Source organism: Notolepis coatsorum, assembly GCF_963971535.1.
Source record: "Notolepis coatsorum genome assembly, chromosome: 13".
Lineage (NCBI taxonomy): Eukaryota > Metazoa > Chordata > Actinopteri > Aulopiformes > Paralepididae > Notolepis > Notolepis coatsorum.
The window spans coordinates 95,469,064-95,488,181 of record NC_140177.1 but is presented as its reverse complement, the minus strand read 5'-3'; the positions used below and the strand labels follow the sequence as shown (position 1 = coordinate 95,488,181).

Below are 19,118 nucleotides of genomic sequence, written 5' to 3'. Positions count from 1 at the left end.
GGGGCATATTTTTCCTTAGGGGGCATATCTATGAAACTTGGCAGGCTGATTCATAACATAAAATAAATAAGAAACTGTATTGGGAGTTTTCTTGAATTTGCGTTGCCATGGCAACAGTAGCCGATAAAGGCCCAAAGAAGAATAGCGGACAAAACTATATAACTACATGGTACTACATCAGTGGTCACCAACCCGTCGATCTTGATCGACTGGTCAATCTTTGAGACCTTCCCTGTAGATCTTTCCATGAAAAAAAATGTAAAAAAAAAAATTATAAAAAAAAAAAAAAAATTATCTTTCCCTGAGAGTCCACATTACAGTTCTACTTTTGTTTTGATGTGAAAAGTGATGCTGCATACGATTACTGCACTTAGCATTGACTGAGAAAGTACATATTACAGTTCTACTTTGACAAACATATTACAATTAGCATTTTCTAATGTTAATAATATGAGAGTCCATATTACAGTTCTACTTTTGTTTTGATGTGAAAAGTGATGCTGCATAAGAGGAATGCACTTAGCACTGACTGAGAAAGTACATATTACAGTTCTACTTTATAAAATGCTAATTGTACATATGTTTGGCAATGTTAATTAATAGGAGAAGGTCCACATTACAGTTCTACTTTTGTTTTGATGTGAAAAGTGATGCTGCATAAGATGACTGCACTTAGCACTGACTGAGAAAGTACACATTACAGTTCTACTTTATAAAATGCTAATTGTAAATATGTTTGTCAATGTTAATAATATGAGAAATTCCACATTACAGTTCTACTTTTGTTTTGATGTGAAAAGTGATGCTGCATAAGATGACTTAGCACTGACTGAGAAAGTACATATTACAGTTCTACTTTGATGTTTTAATGTTGGACCAAAGCATTGCATGTAATTAGAATACAGGCAAATAAAAGTCATTTAGTTTAAAGTACAATCTTGGCTGTCTTTTTCTCTCAACGCTTCAATAGGTAGATCTTGCCTTCACCAAAAAAAAAAGTGATCTTGGGCTTAAAAAGGTTGGTGACCACTGTACTACATGGTACTACAGGGTACTACATGGTACTACACGATACTACATGGTACTACATGGTACTACAGGGTAATACATGGTACTACATGGTACTACATGATACTACATGGTACTACAGGGTACTACATGGTACTACAGGGTACTACAGGGTACTACATGATACTACAGGGTACTACAGGGTACTACATGGTACTACAGGGTACTACAGGGTAATACAGGGTACTACATGGTACTACAGGGTACTACATGGTACTACAGGGTACTACATGGCACTACAGGGTACTACATGGCAATACAGGGTACTACATGGCAATACATGGTACTACACGGTACTACATGGCAATACAGGGTACTACATGGCACTACATGGTACTACAGGGTAGTACATGGCACTACAGGGTACTACATGGCACTAGGTAGAAGTAATACCCTAAGTGTGACTGACTAGATCAGGGGTGGCCAACCCGCGGCTCGCGAGCCGCATGCAGCTCTTTGCCCGTCAATGTGTGGCTCTTCCATCCATAAATTTTTTTTTTTTTACTTTTTATGTCCCTCATTCCATAAGGACGTAGAATAAACATTTACAATTTTTTTTTAAATGGTCCATTTGCATGTTCTTGGTATCTAAATCTAGGCCGTATGGATCAGTGTCAGAAATAGTGTGTCTGTTACTAGGCTTGAGTAAATTGTAATGAACCAAAGGAGAATATCAATTCTATTTAAAAAATAATAATAATTATCTTTGACTGTGAATAACACCATGCTCAAATTTACCAAAATGTACTAAAATCTAAGCAAATGAATAAAGGGAAGATGATTAAACAGAAGGTTTTGTAGATACAGTACTGAATTCTGCCATCTTTTTTATAATGTACATTTCTCCACCATTTTTCATCATATTGCAACACCGTTTTTTGCAAGACGTTCACAGAAAGGTAGAGAAACTAACTGCGTTCTGTTTTATGGCAATAACGTTCAGGTTTGTGGGAGATAATCCCAAAAAATAAGAGAAATAAAAAAGTGTATCCAGAAGTCAGATGATTGACTATACATGTGCTTACATTTTTTTAAATAAACATTCTTTTTTTAAATGGCTAAAAGTGATTTTGTAATTTTGCAACTGTGGGTCTCACAGGGTACTTTTAACCCTGTGAGGCCCAAATAAAAAAGACATTAGCAACTTCAGAGGCCAGAGGGTGAGACCTAAACATGAAGGGTGCCGTGACTGAAAAAAAAGGTTGAGAAACGCTGGTATATGGTGTGGCTCTTTGTGGTACCACAGTCATTTTTGTGGCTCTTAAGTCTCTGACTGGTTGGCCACCCCTGGGCCCTGTTTCATGTACGTGGTTCAACTAAGTCGATCAACATGTCCATTATCCAGCTTCAGTTAACCCGATGTTCAAAGCCGGGATTTTCCTGTTTCACAAAGGAGGATTCAGTCTCGTTAACTCAAGCCAGACTTGAGAGTCAGGCTCAAGTCAGGCTAGATGCGCGCTCCCGTTTTAGGTGGAAAGCCAGCACGTATCGATGGCAGAGACCCTGATTCTCAACGGCATTGATTGATTAATTGATTTAAGACTTTATTGACAGATTGCAATAGGCTCAATCGCCTCGCCGACAAGTTAAATGCGTTATCTATAGGCTAATTCTAAGTCCCTCATTACCTCAATCAATCAGATTATATTTCTTTAAACTTGCCTGCTGGATTGAATAATCAAATGAGATCTTGCTAGCGAAAATTATTAGTTAACTGTTATACAGAATTACGATACGGCTCTCTTACCCATTGATTGATGTATAGTCAATCTTTTACTTATCTTCTCTGTGGTGTAACGGGTTCTTCTTTTGACTTTCACACGGACGACCGGGGTTCAAGGCCCTAGTCTTTTCCTTCTTTTTGCAATATAGGAATAATTCAATTTGGTGCACGTTGAGAGCTATATAAAGAATGACATCCTCAATGCATGTAGATTTATAATATTTTAACTTAAAACCAGGCTACTTTGGCGTATAATCATTAATATTATATTCAAAAAAATCATATTGGAAACACGGGGATTTGAACCCCGGTCGCTGAATTGGCAGGCATGAGCACTACCGCTGGGCCACTGGGCCAGATGGGAAAAATTCATTGTTTATACATTAATGAACGAGAGACCCGTGTTTAGAATATCCGTTGTTTTGAATGAAGTTTATCTCTTTATCCTCATTCATTAATGTGACGTCAACGGCTCATTCAATTTCTCAAATCCGTCAAACAGCGCATCTCATCAGACATCTTAATCCCAGTTACAATTAAAATAACCACATCATGTGTACATCGCACGAGCGAGCGCCACCGTCGCCACGGTATATATAACGTGCATTATTTAGGACAAAGTGAATTTAATATCAGCATTTTGGGTCTATTTTACATTTCAAAAGCCCCCTCTGGAAGAATGGAGCACAAAAACGTAATTCAGAATGGTATAATGCAGATCGTAGACTGTGGGAATAGTTTCAGGAAACGGGCTGTCACTTCTTTGCGGGGGCGTGGCGATAGTTCAGGCTAACTTGAACTTGAACTCTGCTTTCGAGCAGGCTCAAACTTTTGGATATGTTGTCATGGTGATTTGGGAAATCCACGTACATGAAATCGGAAAGTCAGGCTAACACAGTTATCCAGCTAAAGTTATCCGGCTAACTCGGTTATCCCGGTACATGGAACGGGGCCCTGGACTAGATGCATCGGGCATATGTCTAAAAATGGACACTATGTCACTTCACCTGAAGGGGCATATGACCGTTTATGGCTTCACCACTTTTTAGCTAACAACAAATCCTGATTTCACTAATCCTATCCAAAAAACACCTATCCCAACCTTTACAATGATTGTTCAACTGCAAAAATGAGTAAATGTTATCAACTTATCATGACTTGCTGAGAAAATAATGGATTTTGAAGAGTAGAAGCAGGTGCAGAAATTAGCATTTTTTTGCTGTGGTGAAAAGAAGGAAGTTGCAGATCCCCAGGGTCTATCCTGATTGGTCAGATGGGATGGTGACAATATCTGTGTCATAGCCTGACCTGTGCTGGTTGGCTGGAAGAAGTTTTTTTCATAGATTAAAGATCCCCCCCTCTCCCACCTGGCTAAATATATTGTATGGGGAAATGGCCAAAAATGGTTACTTGGCCGGTAAAGGGTTAAATAACATAATTAACTCTGGACATGTGCATAATGGTCAACAAGGTGCGATATGAGGGTATGTATGCCCTCTCATATGCCCATTATCTTTGCCCTACAATAATAGTTACAATATATAATCGAATCCAATAATCTAAATCCAATCTAATATATAGTCTGAAAAAAAGAAAAGGCTAAATGCTAAATATATGCAATATATAATCTAATAATCCAATAATCTGAATCTAATCTAATATGTAATCTAAACATGCTAAATGCTAAAATGCTAAATGCTAAATATATGTGATCTGATGAAGTATACAGTATTCACATAAGGTGCGGTATACATAAGGTAGTATATTGTCCTTTTATGTTCCTAGTAGTTGGATGTCTGGCAGCAGTTGTTGTGGAGCCTGATGGCCACTGGTATGAAGGACTGGCCGAGGCGGTTAGTTTGGGGGGGTATGAGTCTGTGACTGAACATGCTTCTCATACACTGAGCCGCTGACCCCCAAATTAATATACACTGAGCCGCTGACCCCCAAATTAATATACACTGAGCCGCTGACCCCCAAATTAATATACACTGAGCCACTGACCCCCAAATTAATATACACTGAGCCGCTGACCCCCAAATGAATATACACTGAGCCACTGACCCCCAAATTAATATACACTGAGCCGCTGACCCCCAAATTAATATACACTGAGCCACTGACCCCCAAATTTATATACACTGAGCCACTGACCCCCAAATTAATATACACTGAGCCACTGACCCCCAAATTAATATACACTGAGCCACTGACCCCCAAATGAAATGACACTGGGCCGCTGAGCCCTATCTGAGTAGATTGTTGTTACTGTAGATATGATTTAGTCCAAAATTCCATAGCTGTCTTTTCTGACTGAAAGCTCACAGTGAGAATTCAACTGCCGTCTAGCACGGAAAATGGTGATGAGAAACACGGCACTCAGTGCTTTTTTAAATAGCTACTACTATAGTAACGCTTGTCAGGAATATTTACTGCATTTAGTTAACCTAAGCAGTAACCAAGTATACATTTGTAGTATATTTTTTTATTGGTTATTAAGGGTTATTAGACATTATTATAGCATAATCAGAATGGCCAGTTGAAACCAGACAATAATGTGGATTTGGCCATGCATCTGTCCCAACGGCTGGAACCAAAGCTTACTCATAACAGGTTCCCCAGAGAGAGAGCCCCCACTTGGAGGCCAAAACCAGTTGATTAGGGTGTGACTGAATTGATAGATGACCCCATGACCAATTGATAGATGACTCACACACTTTCAGCCATCAGAAACCCACCCATCCAGTTGGCCAGGAGTGCTAGCCAATTACAGAACAGCATTTAGATTTGGTTTGAGCAGATATAAACCACTCATCTTGACATTAGGAGACACACACGTCAGGAGACCCAGCTGGATGTGTCATTGAGAGATTTTGATATCCTGTGAATGCTTTGGAAAACTACCTTGCTGCTGTTTGCCAATAAAACAAACTTTCACTCCCGGGCCATTGCTCCACAAACCATTTGTTTCCAGCCTTTTTCTTCTCCTCCGAGCGGACACAGAATCAAGCGTGCCAAATTAAGTCACGTTACATTTGTATTCAGTATTTGCTTACGTTAATTTATATAACTAATTGTCTTCCATGACCAACACGGATTTCACAGATGTAAGAGCATCCGTGTAGAATCCATTTCTTGCGTACACTGAGGGCTAGATCCACAAAGAATGGATTGCACGGAGCAAGTTGCACCCTTACTTAAAATTCATTATGAATTGAAAATGGGGGACCCTGATGTAAACAAGACGAAAGACTTTCTCTGGTCTGCATTTCCTTAACAATTGTGTGTATTGAGCCGTACTGTATTGTACCCATTTTGCAATCTGTTAATAACATTTTCATTCAATCAATCAATCTGCACGGTGATTGATTGAATGAAAAATGTATTAACAGATTGCAGAATGGGTACAATACAGTACGGCTCAATACACACAATTGTTAAAGGGGAACTATTTGACTATTTCTTTCACTATTTGGGCACTTTTACACAATTCCTGTGAGTCTATGGAACACCTCTGTACGTTTATTTATTTTTTTAATCATTGTTTTGTATTTCTAATCAAGTACTCAAAAACAGCATTTTTCTACCTCAAGATCTTAAGCCGTTTTGAGGCTGGGCTCCAACTACCACATTATTATGCAGCTGAGAAATCTCTGACATCGCAGATATGCACATTTTCAGATGACTCAGTTCAGTGAGGGTGAATATTGTGAGAGGAGAATTGGAAGAATGCGCCAATATGAGAATTAGAGACATAGATCCTATATTAATATAAGTCCACATAGCTAGGAAACAATGCTAAACACTGAAAAAGGCCATTTATAAGATAGTTCCCCTTTAAGGGTGATGCAGACCAGAGAAAGACTTTCATCTTGTTTACATCAGGGTCCCCCATTTTCAATTCATAATGAATTTTAAGTAAGGGTGCAACTTGCTCCGTGCAATCCAATCTTTGTGGATCTAGCCCTGAGCCTCATCATGATGTGCACAGCAATGCTCTGAGCAGCTCAGAGTGAGTGGAACTGAGCAACCTGTTAAGTGCGTTTATGGCTCTGAGCAAAGCTGAGCCACTCAGTTACTTAATGCCCCCAATATTATGGTGAAAGGGAAAAACCTATGATCAGGTCATTCTTATATAATTATACACTCAGAAAGAGGATACTGTATGTAGGGTACATTAACGGATTGTACCTATTATAATGTGTTTATTGTAAATCTACTGAAAGTTTACTTTTTTTTATTGTGTCTGTGTCTTTTAATCCACTTATGTGGATATGTAAATAAAAATCATTAAATAATTCATTAATTCATTGTGCTAACTTCAAGTCAGTGAAATAATAGTGACATTAAACCATGGCAGGAGACCCCCTGGAAGCCCACTTTGAGAACCATTAGTCAATTGAAATACTGATAGTGAAATACTGTACTAGAGTACCATGTTTTCTACCACTGTCCTGTCTTGTCAGTGCCATGCCACTGGGGGGCAAAAAAAAGAAAGCGCTGTAAAAATGCAATCATTACACAGGCATGTTGAGGCCACATACTTGGGCAACATTACCTTCAGGCCAGGGGTGTCCATGGCTCAGGAGGTAGAGTGGGCATCTGGTGAATCGTAAGGTTCCCGATTTGATCCCAGCTCCTCCCGGCATCGCGTGGAAGTGTCATTGAGTGAGACACTGAACGCCTCACTGCTCCTGAAGAGCCAGGTTGGCGCCTCACAGGGTGTGTGAGAGTGAATGTGAGGCGTACAGTTGTAAAGCACTTTCAGTGTTTGGAAGACTAGAAAAGTGCTACATAACTGTAATTAATGTACCACTTACCCTTCAACAGGTATGAATGGTAAATAGATGCAGTTATTGCGGTATTATCTTGGACAGGGAGAGGACAGAAATTGTCAGGCGGATAACTTTGTGCAGAATAACAATGCTGTAAGGCAGAAATGGTTCATGAACAAATATTGTTTGGTCATCGTTGACAAAATTGCTCATATGGTACTTCATTGCCCCAGACTGCAGTGTGTGCATTATGGGCCAGTTGGAGAAGGAGAGAATGATGCAATTTATGTTCCAGCGCCTCATGTAAAGTCTCATCCTCTTCTAACAAGCTGTGGCATATTTTTATACCTACAGCATCAGTGTCAGGTCTGATACACTGAGAAAGCCATGCTCGCAGCCACCGTGGATAACTGGAGCATGTGTGTGTGGGTGTGGGTGTGTGTCTAGGACAGGAGCAAGTTGCCTTAATGGCCTCTACCCTGTCAAGTCAAATCTCTGTCCAACCAAAGGAGGAGGAATCTATTCTGACAATGACACACACATGCACACGCACGCACATGCACGCACACACACGCACGCACGCATGCACGCACACACACACACACACACACACACACACACACACACACACACACACACACACACACACACACACACACACACACACACACACACACACACAGAAAGCCCTCCCAAACACAAACATACATATGCACACACACACGCACCTCATGTTGCAATGTTGCCTCACAAAGCCGTTCTGCACGTTTGAGAAAAAGTTTGCATGTTTGTTTGTTTGTTTATTTATTTATTTGTTTGTTTGATGAATATAATATGAATATGTTTTTTTCTCTTGAGAACCAACCAGGACAGTGTTTTCCCACCATAATTCAATTGCAGATGGTAGAACCGTTTCCTTCTAAAGCCTCCTTCAACCTCTAGGAATGCTTTGATGTATTCATCTACTCGGAGACGGGTAATGAGAAGGCTGATTTTGTTCTGTTTGGAACACTTCCGTCTCTGGATCAAACCAGTTCTGGTCAAGTTTGTTGACCTCATTCAGCTGTACTGGGATGACTAATAAGCTGGACACCGACGGCCACTGTTTGCATTCAGTATTCACCCAATTAATTAGTCATATACTGTACCTAAGGATTTGAGTGGAGAGCGTTTTTGGAATAAATCGCAATAATCAAATCCCATCCCAGCACGTGGTCCGGCCCGCTAGGCCAGGAGATTTGACATCATCTGCCAAAAAAAACGTCCTCTTAAGTTTTGTGCCAGCGGCCGTCTGCCTGTACATTTCAACATAAATGCTGTGTATAGCAACAGCTCTCTATTACAATCGTAGTCGGTTATATTTACAGCATAATGGGGTAGGCTATGATGCAGATCAGCATCTTGGAGAGCTGGTTTGACAAGTTTCAGAAGTTTCTCATTCAGGGATTCCAAGGCAACACAATTTTTTAAATTAAGATATACCCATGGTGAAAACACAACAAGAACAGTGGTACAAAAATACATGTTTCAGCTATAGAATAGACCAGGGGTTCCCAAAAAATAATAATAATAAAAATGTAATTATTTTTTTTTATCTACTTTGCATTTGATATATTGCAAATATATGCCATCACACACACTGGCATTTAAAGGGTTAGAATTATATTGTGTTATGATCAGGGCTGAAGTTGAATAAAATATTGTATTTTTTTCAATAAAAAAATTATGAAAATCCATAAAAATCTGTGTTGTTGCTAATCATACATTATGCTAGCCTGTTTTTTAACAATAATTTGTGATGCCATCACAAACACTAGCATTTAAAGGGTACAAATAAAAAGATCCTGCACTAGAATGCAGGAAATGAAGTCTTTGTAACAAAACATTTCCTGGTGGGGGACCCCCAGACCCCCTGCTTAAAAAGTGGCCTGACTGGGGCTATATTTTGCAATATATTTCCTGGCCTGAATGATTTCCCCAGTCCGGCCCTGGTTAAAAGCCTCCAATGCTTATTAGTGTGTGTGCGTTTGAACGTTTGCATGTTTCAACCATACATTTCCATTTATATAAAAAAAAATATATATATAATATATATATATATATATATATATTATAATTCTTTTTTACCTCCTATAATAGTGGGGGTCGCGGCTCTCTGACACCGTTATTTGGGGGTCGCGGCCTGAAAAGTTTGGGAACCCCTGGAATAGACCATAGGCCACTCCCCCTGGTTAAAAAATGCCTTACATTTAACATTAACCAGATGAGGCTCAGGGAATACTGGTCACCGGACAGTAACAGTTTATGTAACGTACACTAAAACAGATTCTTCCCGTAAAGACACCTGTCCAGAGGGGGAAATATATAACATTTAAAAGTAAAAATCTACAAATTCTGAAGCGCTAACGCTTCATTTTCATCACTCATTGACTGTGCTGCTTTTTCCCACTCGCTAGGTCGGTTTGATCACGAGATATCCGCAAAACATTATATATTTACTAGTATAGATTTAATTAATTCACTCTTTGTCTCGTGCTGCAGAACGACGCTGCTCAGTTAGATCAAGCCAACTGGATGGTAGCCATGTGTCTCGCCAAGGGGGCGCCCAAGTGGCGAACCATGTAACGCGCTGCGTCGCGGCACGGCCGACCCGGGTTCGATTCCCGGACCCGCCGTCATTTGCCGAATGTCTTCCCCCCACTCTGTCTCCCGCTCTTCCTCTCTCTCTCTCTCTCTCTCTCTACTGGACTGCCCAGTAGGGGAAAAAAAGCGATAAACGCAAAAAAAGAAAAAAGAATCAACGCCAAAAATGTCTTCAAACTGATTCAACATTTGATATTGCTAAATATCGTACAATCTCCATAGTAAAGTAGGCTGTGCAGGCGCTTTTGACCCAGAGAGTGTGGACAAATGGAATGTCATTTCTGAGGTCTATTATGCTAAATTGTGAAGGCATTTGGCAGATTTATAACTTGAATCGTATCGTTATGTTGTGCGGAGGACATAAACTAAAACGTTCCAATGGGCTCTGCCACATTGACCCACTATTAGACATCAACTATAATAACATCAACTTACAATTACATCAACTATAGTAGAACCAACTCAAGGAAAGTAGGAAATAGTGTCTGGAGTTCACGAGAGGTCTGCTGTCCTCGGGATGGGGGGGGGGGCTCTCCAGAGACAGAACATATTGACACATTGGTACGTTTTATGTCCAATTATCGCATGCCTTACAACAGAACGATAGGATTCAGTTTCAAAATCGACAAAATGCCTCTGTAAAGCTTCTCTGCTGACAGATCTCATTTCCAATGCTTTGTGAAAGAAAAGGTCAGCACAAAGCACTGCTGGACAGCATGGCAGTACAACCCAGCAGGAGAAACTAGAGAATTGAACAGCAATTATTAATCCAAGGTGGTCAAAATGCCTGACACTAAATCCTTGTGTTGTGTTAATTACAGCTCAATGAAATGATAAGGTAACCATTCCTATAAGACAAGGTATTGCTATTTTTTCATCTACATCATTTTATTGAGCTGTAATTAACACAAGGATTCAATGTCCTTGATGACATCACTGGTGGCCATATTCAAACCAAATTCAAACCAAAGGATAATATAATTTTTTTTATTGCTAAAAATGACCAGACATGAAAACTCCTCTTTCGAATGTCAGAGTTAAATCTGGATTTAGTACCACCAGGCGCCCGTTACAGGGCAGCAAAGAGCGGGAATGATACTTTACTTTTGTATTAAAGAAACATCATAAATCTATGACTGCAGAGCCCACTATGACAGCAATCTCATAGTGAAGTTCGCGGATGACACCACAGTGGTGAGGCTCATCACAAAAGGGGATGAGTCAGCATACAGGGAGGAGGTAGATGGACTGGGACAGTGGTGCAAGGAGAACAATCTCTAAGAAACTAAAGAGATGATTATAGACTTCCGCAAGACCAGCATGCATGCATCTTTTGGGGGGACAAACGAGGGCCTGTTCATCCAGAATGTCCCCGGAGTCTCTCCTCACAAGATTTGCATGCAGTTTGGTTTCGCAAGCTCACATTTGCCTACAAGATGATTCCCTTCCTTCCAGACCTTTCAGTCTGACAAAATAAACAACTACATTCCATTGTATGACTTAGTAAACAACATCTTGTTTACTTTCCTTATTGAGACATAACTAACATAAGTTAGTAAGAACACAGACCTCCCAGAAGGTGCAATGCCAGGAGTGGGGCGACAAGTGTTTTCAAAAGAGGGCTCCATGAATCACTGAATCACAGATAGTTCCTTTTTAACTTTCTTCTCCTAACCACCTATCCTGTCCGTGTCTCTCGTCTTCCCAGACAACACGGCTGGCATCGTGACGCGGCGCGTCGGGTTCCAACGCCACATCCAGGACTCCTACACCATGCCTGTAGTGGTGGAAGACAGCGGGTACCCCGCGCAGAGCAGCACAGGCACCCTCACCATCCGCGTCTGTGCCTGTGATCCGGACGGGTCGCTGCTGTCCTGCTCGGCGGAGGCTCTCTTCCTGCCCGTCGGGCTCAGTACAGGAGCTGTCATGGCTATACTGCTCTGTGTTGTCATACTAATGGGTAAGTTTTGTTACAGGTATCATTCATCCTAACAGAATGAGTCTCTTGCCTTGAACCCATGTTTCCTGTGTCTGCCAGCATAGCAGACACTGTCTGAGCCAATTCATAAGGGCTTGTGTCCACACAAGATGCCTTTTCCCCACGTATTTTCTCAATGAGGAGAGAACGTATGCAGTTGCCTAAGGAAAAGGTGCAACCATTTTGTCAAATCACAGTGCATATTTGACACTATAGTAGGGGTGTAACGATACACAGAAGTAATGGATCGGTACGTACTGTACCTCGGTTTTGGGGTCTAAATCTACAGTAAATTCAAAAGGCTAGGTTTCTTTTCATTTATTTGTTTTGCTTATTCATCATCTGATTTGGCAATGCAAGCTTAATATTCAACGTTAAAGATCAAATTAAGCCTCTACAGATATTGTGCATCATTTTGTAAAATGTGCAACCCAAAACAGTGAGCAACTCTCTGTACCGCCCTCATGGGCAGAGAACTAGCCAGATACAAGGTGGATATTGAGACACGGCTGGTCAATACTGGACAGGTGACTGAAGCGGGTGCAGGTTACACATTCTTCTGGAGTGGACTGTAACAATAGGATTGTTGATAATGAAACATGGACGAGGGTTGATTGATTGATTGACATTTTTATTAACAGATTGCAGAATGGGTACAATACAGTACAGCTCAATACACACAATTGTTAAGGGGATGCAGACCAGAGAAATACTTTCGTCTTGTTTACATCAGGGTCCCCCATTTTCAATTAATGAGGAGAGACGTGGTGTGGGTGTTGGTTTTGCAGTAACAAAAACAGGCCCTCATTCATCAACGTGACGTAGAAAATGTTCTATTTCCATACTTAAGCACAGAATTTAGAATATGTGCACGCACAAAAAAAACAGGATTTATCACACGTGCGTACACAGGTCCTACGCACACCTGTCTTGATAAATATGACTTTGATCCTACGTTTGAGCTTGTGCACTGTTTTAAGTATTTGCATACCAGAACCGCCCCGATTAATCATATACGGTAATGGAACACCCCCAAGAAATGTGGAAAAATGGACTAAGCCGAGGGAAGCGTGTTATGTGACAGGCTGACAGACGTGTACACGTACGGTGATGTCGGATATGATATCTATTAACCATTGCTGCCTGGGCAGCGCAAACACTAATAAAGACCGTGCTGGAATATGACTGCCTTTTCCCGTTTTGTTTGATTAATACCCTGGGATTAAAGTTCTCCTCAATTTTATTCCAAATCGCGACGGATTTTCCGTCAATTTTCTACCTGCTGCATATGATTTCTAGAGGCATACAATCTATTTTGATGTCAGTATTGGGTAGCCTATATAAACAATAATACGAGAGCATATACAAGAACAATGAATCTCACTGCCATGTATGATGTAGCCTGCCTTTCAATACATGAACTTGAATTCCATCATGTTTGTGTGCTGTTGTCACAATGGGTGGTACTGGTACAGTAATAACAGTCTACACAATATCACGATGGACCATGCCATGTAGCCTATGTTCTATTATGACATGATCTGTGACGACAAATGTTCTAGAATGTTTGATTAAGATATCATACTCTGACAGCATGCCTATGATCAACAAAAACGCGAACTTGAATCCCATCATCATATTTACATAGTCTGTCCACTATCTTTATTACTTTGTTATTCCCCCCCCCCCCCCCCCCATCTATGTAAAGCGACCTTGCATGGGTCTCTCTTGAAAGGCGCTATGTAAAATGAAGCTATTATTAGTGTGGGTGACCTGGCGAAGCCAGGTTGCCACCCACACTATAGTTCTTGTTCATCTTTTTATTTATTTCTTTATTCCACCGATTTTGCAAACACTACTCTTGCCAGAGCGTTCGCGCCCCATAGACGTGAAAGGTATCAAAACGACCGGCCTGCCTATGGCAACAGCGCTATTCGAACTCGTAAAGTTTCACCGCACCGTCTGGCTATGAATCGACTTTAAACGGTAAAATTTCGGTCCCATTGGAAATGCATAGCAACTTAGAGTGCGGGAGCTGAAATAATCTTTTTTCCACTACCTTGGGTGAATTGCGAGAGTGATCTCAATTTTGGACGTAGAAATAAAACAAACACATCAAAACGATGACACGGCTGTCAGCCCGCTCACAAAAGAAAGATAAATGGAATTGGACATTTCTATCTCAACTGACGACCATTTCTTTGAAGGTTCTCCTGCCCATTGACCGCCATGCAAATCCACTCTAGGAATCTCTTTTTTCCCACTCTTTTTTACCCTTCTGTTCCGATCGCCGAAGGAGTGCCACAACATCGCACGAATGCCACAATATCGCACACAACCCTTCGCCTACTCGTTGTAGTGCTCCTGTGCGAGTCACAACGCTTCATCTCTTATAGTTTTCTTTTAATCAACGTGACAATGCAGTCATGCAAAGAAAATGCAGAATATGCAAGTCATTGTGATTGCATCACCTGTGTGGCTCGTTGCTCATGATTGGTTCAGCCTAACAGCTGTGAGGCTCAGGGCTCATGGCTCAGCTGACCTGCCAATGACCTCATCGACTTAACCCATCATTGCCCATCACTGTGTTGCAGTACTGAATTGCTGGACAGCACCCTCTGTCTTGCGGGTTGTGTCATTGTACTCAGTAGGGATATCCTCTTTCATTTTTCATTGGTCCATGTTGACCACCTTTCATTGGCCGATGTTGACCACTCCCCCGATCCTTAGGCCATAGTATAATAGTGTAATAGTGTAATAGTGTGTAATAGTATAATAGTGTGTAATAGTGTAATAGTGTGTAATAGTGTAATAGTGTAATAGTGTGTAATAGTGTAATAGTGTAATAGTGTGTAATAGTGTAATAGTGTGTAATAGTGTAATAGTGTAATAGTGTGTAATAGTGTAATAGTGTAATAGTGTAATAGTGTGTAATAGTGTGTAATAGTGTAATAGTGTGTAATAGTGTAATAGTGTGTAATAGTGTAATAGTGTAATAGTGTGTAATAGTGTAATAGTGTGTAATAGTGTAATAGTGTAATAGTGTGTAATAGTGTAATAGTGTGTAATAGTGTAATAGTGTGTAATAGTGTGTAATAGTGTAATAGTGTGTAATAGTGTGTAATAGTGTAATAGTGTGTAATAGTGTAATAGTGTGTAATAGTGTAATAGTGTGTAATAGTGTGTAATAGTGTGTAATAGTGTGTAATAGTGTAATAGTGTGTAATAGTGTAATAGTGTGTAATAGTGTAATAATAGTGTGTAATAGTGTAATAGTGTAATAGTGTGTAATAGTGTAATAGTGTAATAGTGTGTAATAGTGTAATAGTGTGTAATAGTGTAATAGTGTAATAGTGTGTAATAGTGTAATAGTGTGTAATAGTGTAATAGTGTGTAATAGTGTAATAGTGTGTAATAGTGTAATAGTGTAATAGTGTTGTTACAAAGGGTCAGATTAAACCGAATATATATATTTATTACTTGAAATATATTGTATAATATTTGTATATCGTCTGATATCCCTTGTATATTCTTTGTATATATACACGGAATATCCCTTTACCTAGGTACAGGCCAGACCATAATATTCGTTCTCCTATTGGACAGCGACCCCCTAGGCGCCAACGGCCATACCCCCAATGTCGAGTTCAAAGCTACCGCTAAGCCATGTCTCAACATGCCCAGGTTTGCGCAGTAATACGAGACAGCAATGAGGTTGGCACTAGATTATTCACCTTACGTATAAATACGTTGCAGGTGGATACAGCAGTTAGTTATCCCAAAACGTTGAAGCCTTCACCACGATACAACGTGCCGTGAAGTGGGCCCTTTTTGCCCCTAAATAGAGCCTTGAGAACCGCGTGCGAATTGATAGCTAAAGGGTCAGAGTTTAACGCTGTATCGTCGAGTTCGACTTATTCTATTGTAAAGTAATAGTCTATTATGTATAGTGTATCGTGCGGCTACCGTTCTACCGTGACCAGCATTACCACCGGTTCGTCGTACCGAGCTAGTGCACTTATCCAGGCTGGGCGGCCTAACCTCGTGCCGCCATCCGAGGAGTCCTAGACGAGAACCGTGTAGATATGTACACCGGAGAACCTACACCGACGAATGCAGAGCCTTTTCCGGCTGGATTATATTGCTTTGGTGCTGTGGCTGCTGGAGCAGAGAACCGTCTACCCCACTGCTGTGTGGGATCTACCCTGTGAGGAGCACCGTCGAGCCCGCCTATAGCTGTTGCTATGTCTACGGACCAAAGGATTATTGCACCGTCTCCTGTATCTGGAGTCTCTTTATTCCTCGTTGATCCAGACTTTGCTCCCGACAATTCCTCTCCCCTGCTGGCTTACAACCGGAGGGAACCCCCTTAGTATCTCCAGCTGACTACGAGTGTGCCTTATATAATTCTTATGCTACAGGTGGTATTAATTATACCCATCGTAATATGCTCATGGACTTACGCTCTTGACCTACTTAAGTGTTCTTCGCCATATAAGCGCAATTCATAATTCTCAATATTGTAATCTACTATTGCTGCTCTGCTAATAAATACTTCTAAATATGACTTTCTTTGTTAAGCCGTATTATTGTGTGGGTGTTCACCATATATACCGTGTACTGTATGGCCAGTAATTAAAGTACATAACTAAGTAGTGGTTTAATGATACCATACTCTCAATACAGTCAGGGAATTGTACCCCTCAGTTATAATTGGTCCTTCGAGCCGGATGAATATCAGTGTAATATCTAAATATAATATTGATATTAACCATGGCCAGCGGTGAACACTCCACAAACGGCTCTTGTTACGAAGGATCAGATTAAACCGAATATATATATTTACTAATTGATATATATTGCATAATATTTGTATATCATCTGATATCCCTTGTGTATTTTTTGTACATATACACGGAATATCCCTTTACCTAGTACAGACCATAATATTTCGTTCTCCTATTGGACAGCGGTCCCTTAGGCGCCACTGCCATACCCCCAAGGTCTAGTTCAAAGTCACCGCCAAAGACATGCCTGGACATGAACGGCTCTGCGCAAGAATACGAGACAGGAATAAGGCTGGTACTAGTTTATTCACCTAACCTATAAATATGGCGCAGGTGAATACAGAAGTAGTTCGAGTTACCCAAGTGAAGCCTCACCCACGATACAACGTGCGGTGAAGTAGGGCCCGTTTGGCCCCAAATAGAGCATTGAGACCGCGTGCGAATTGATAGCTGAAGTATCAGAGTTTAACGCTGTACCGTCGAGTTCGACCTATTCTATTAATTCAGTAATAGTCTATTTATGTATAGTGTATCGTGCGGCTACCGTTCTACAGTGACCAGCATTACCAACGTTTCCTCGTACCAGCTAGTGTGCTTATCCAGGCTGGGCAGCTTAACCTGGCGCCTTCATCCGAGGAGCCCTAGACGAGGACCGTGTGGACATGTACACTGGATAACCTACCCGACGACTACATAGCCCTTTTCGGCTGGATTATATTTGCTTTGGTCCTGTAGCTGATGGAGCGGAGAATCGTCTACACCCACAATTGTGTGGGATTTACCCTGTGAGGAGCAACGTCGAGCCCGCCTCTAAGACGCCTGAGGCTGGCTAGCTTTCTTCCATGCGGAGCTGCATGCCGGAGAATAGCTGTTATTCGTCTGCGGATCAAGAGATTACTGTACCTGGAGTCTCCCTATTCTTCGTTGACCCAGACTTTGCTACCGACAAATCCTCTCCCCTTGCTGGCCTACAACCGGAGGGACCCTACTAGTATCTCCCGCTGCCCTACTAGTGTACCATAGATATAATTCCTAAGATATAGGTGGTATTCATTATCTCCTGCGTAATATTATAATGGACTTACGCTCTTGACTTACTCACGCACATTCTTCGCCTTACAAGCGCGACTCTAAGTAAAGTAATGTAATCTACTATTATTGCTGCTAATAAATATTATTCTAACCAAGATTTGTGTGGAACCGTGTCATTGTGGAAGTGTTCATCTAATATACCTGTGTACTGTATGGCCAGTAGTAATGTACATAAGACAGTAGTGGTTTAATGATACCATACTTATTTAATACAGTCAGGGAATTGTACCCCTCAGTTACAGCTCTCCTAAGCTAGAACGGCAGCAGCGCAGACGGCAGCCACCTCCTTACCTAGAGGACTATGCTGCCAGTCTAATACCTAGCTTTATACAGACGTTAAATGCGGGAAAAGCGGATAGTAAAAGCATGTCAAACCCTAACGACCAGGCGACCTTGCCAGTAGAGACCCTAGTGGGTTCTAACGTAACTGACCAAGCTCACGGGGGGGACCAGGAAGGACATGACATGACTATACCCCCCGACAACGTCAACGGGACGGTCCCCGGAGAGCTCCAGGATAAAGAAAGCGCTCCAGGGACGGAACCCGACCCACTACCAGAAGAGAAGCGCGCCCACGAGATAGACCTCCTCGGAGCGCGCCAGGAGAACGGATCTCCAACGAGCACTGTCAGAAGCCGATCACCTCCATCAGTGTCTTCCCCCAGCGAGGCGGACAAGATGCTGGCGCAGGCATTCATCGCCACCCTGGCAGCCTCCACTGAACGCGATCGACTCCAAGCACAGACGCTTAGCGAGCGCGAACATTCTTCCATGGAACAAGAGCGCCTCCGGGCGCAACAGCTAAGTGAGCGTGAACACTCTACCATGGAAAGAGAACGCCTGCAGGCTCAACAACTGAGTGAGCGCGAACAATCTGCAGACCAAAGAGAGCGCCTTCACGCGCAACTCCAAGCGCAAGCCCTTAGTGAACGCGAACACTCTGCGACCCAGCGAGAGCGCTTCCAGGCGCAGCAAAGGAGTGAAGACGACCGCATACGCCTGGAGACCAGACACCTCCAGACGGAAGAGAATATTGAAAGAGACCGCGCCGA

General features: G+C 41.6%; 1 protein-coding gene across 1 annotated transcript in view; it reads left to right on the top strand.

The window, feature by feature from the left end:
- cdh12a (cadherin 12a) overlaps positions 1-19,118 on the top strand; it is a 483,846-nt gene that overhangs the window by 390,429 nt on the left and 74,299 nt on the right. The window contains exon 11 of the mRNA XM_084328112.1: positions 11,918-12,169. Within this exon, the coding sequence (XP_084184238.1) occupies positions 11,918-12,169 (252 nt within the window). The remainder of the gene's footprint in view (positions 1-11,917; positions 12,170-19,118) is intronic.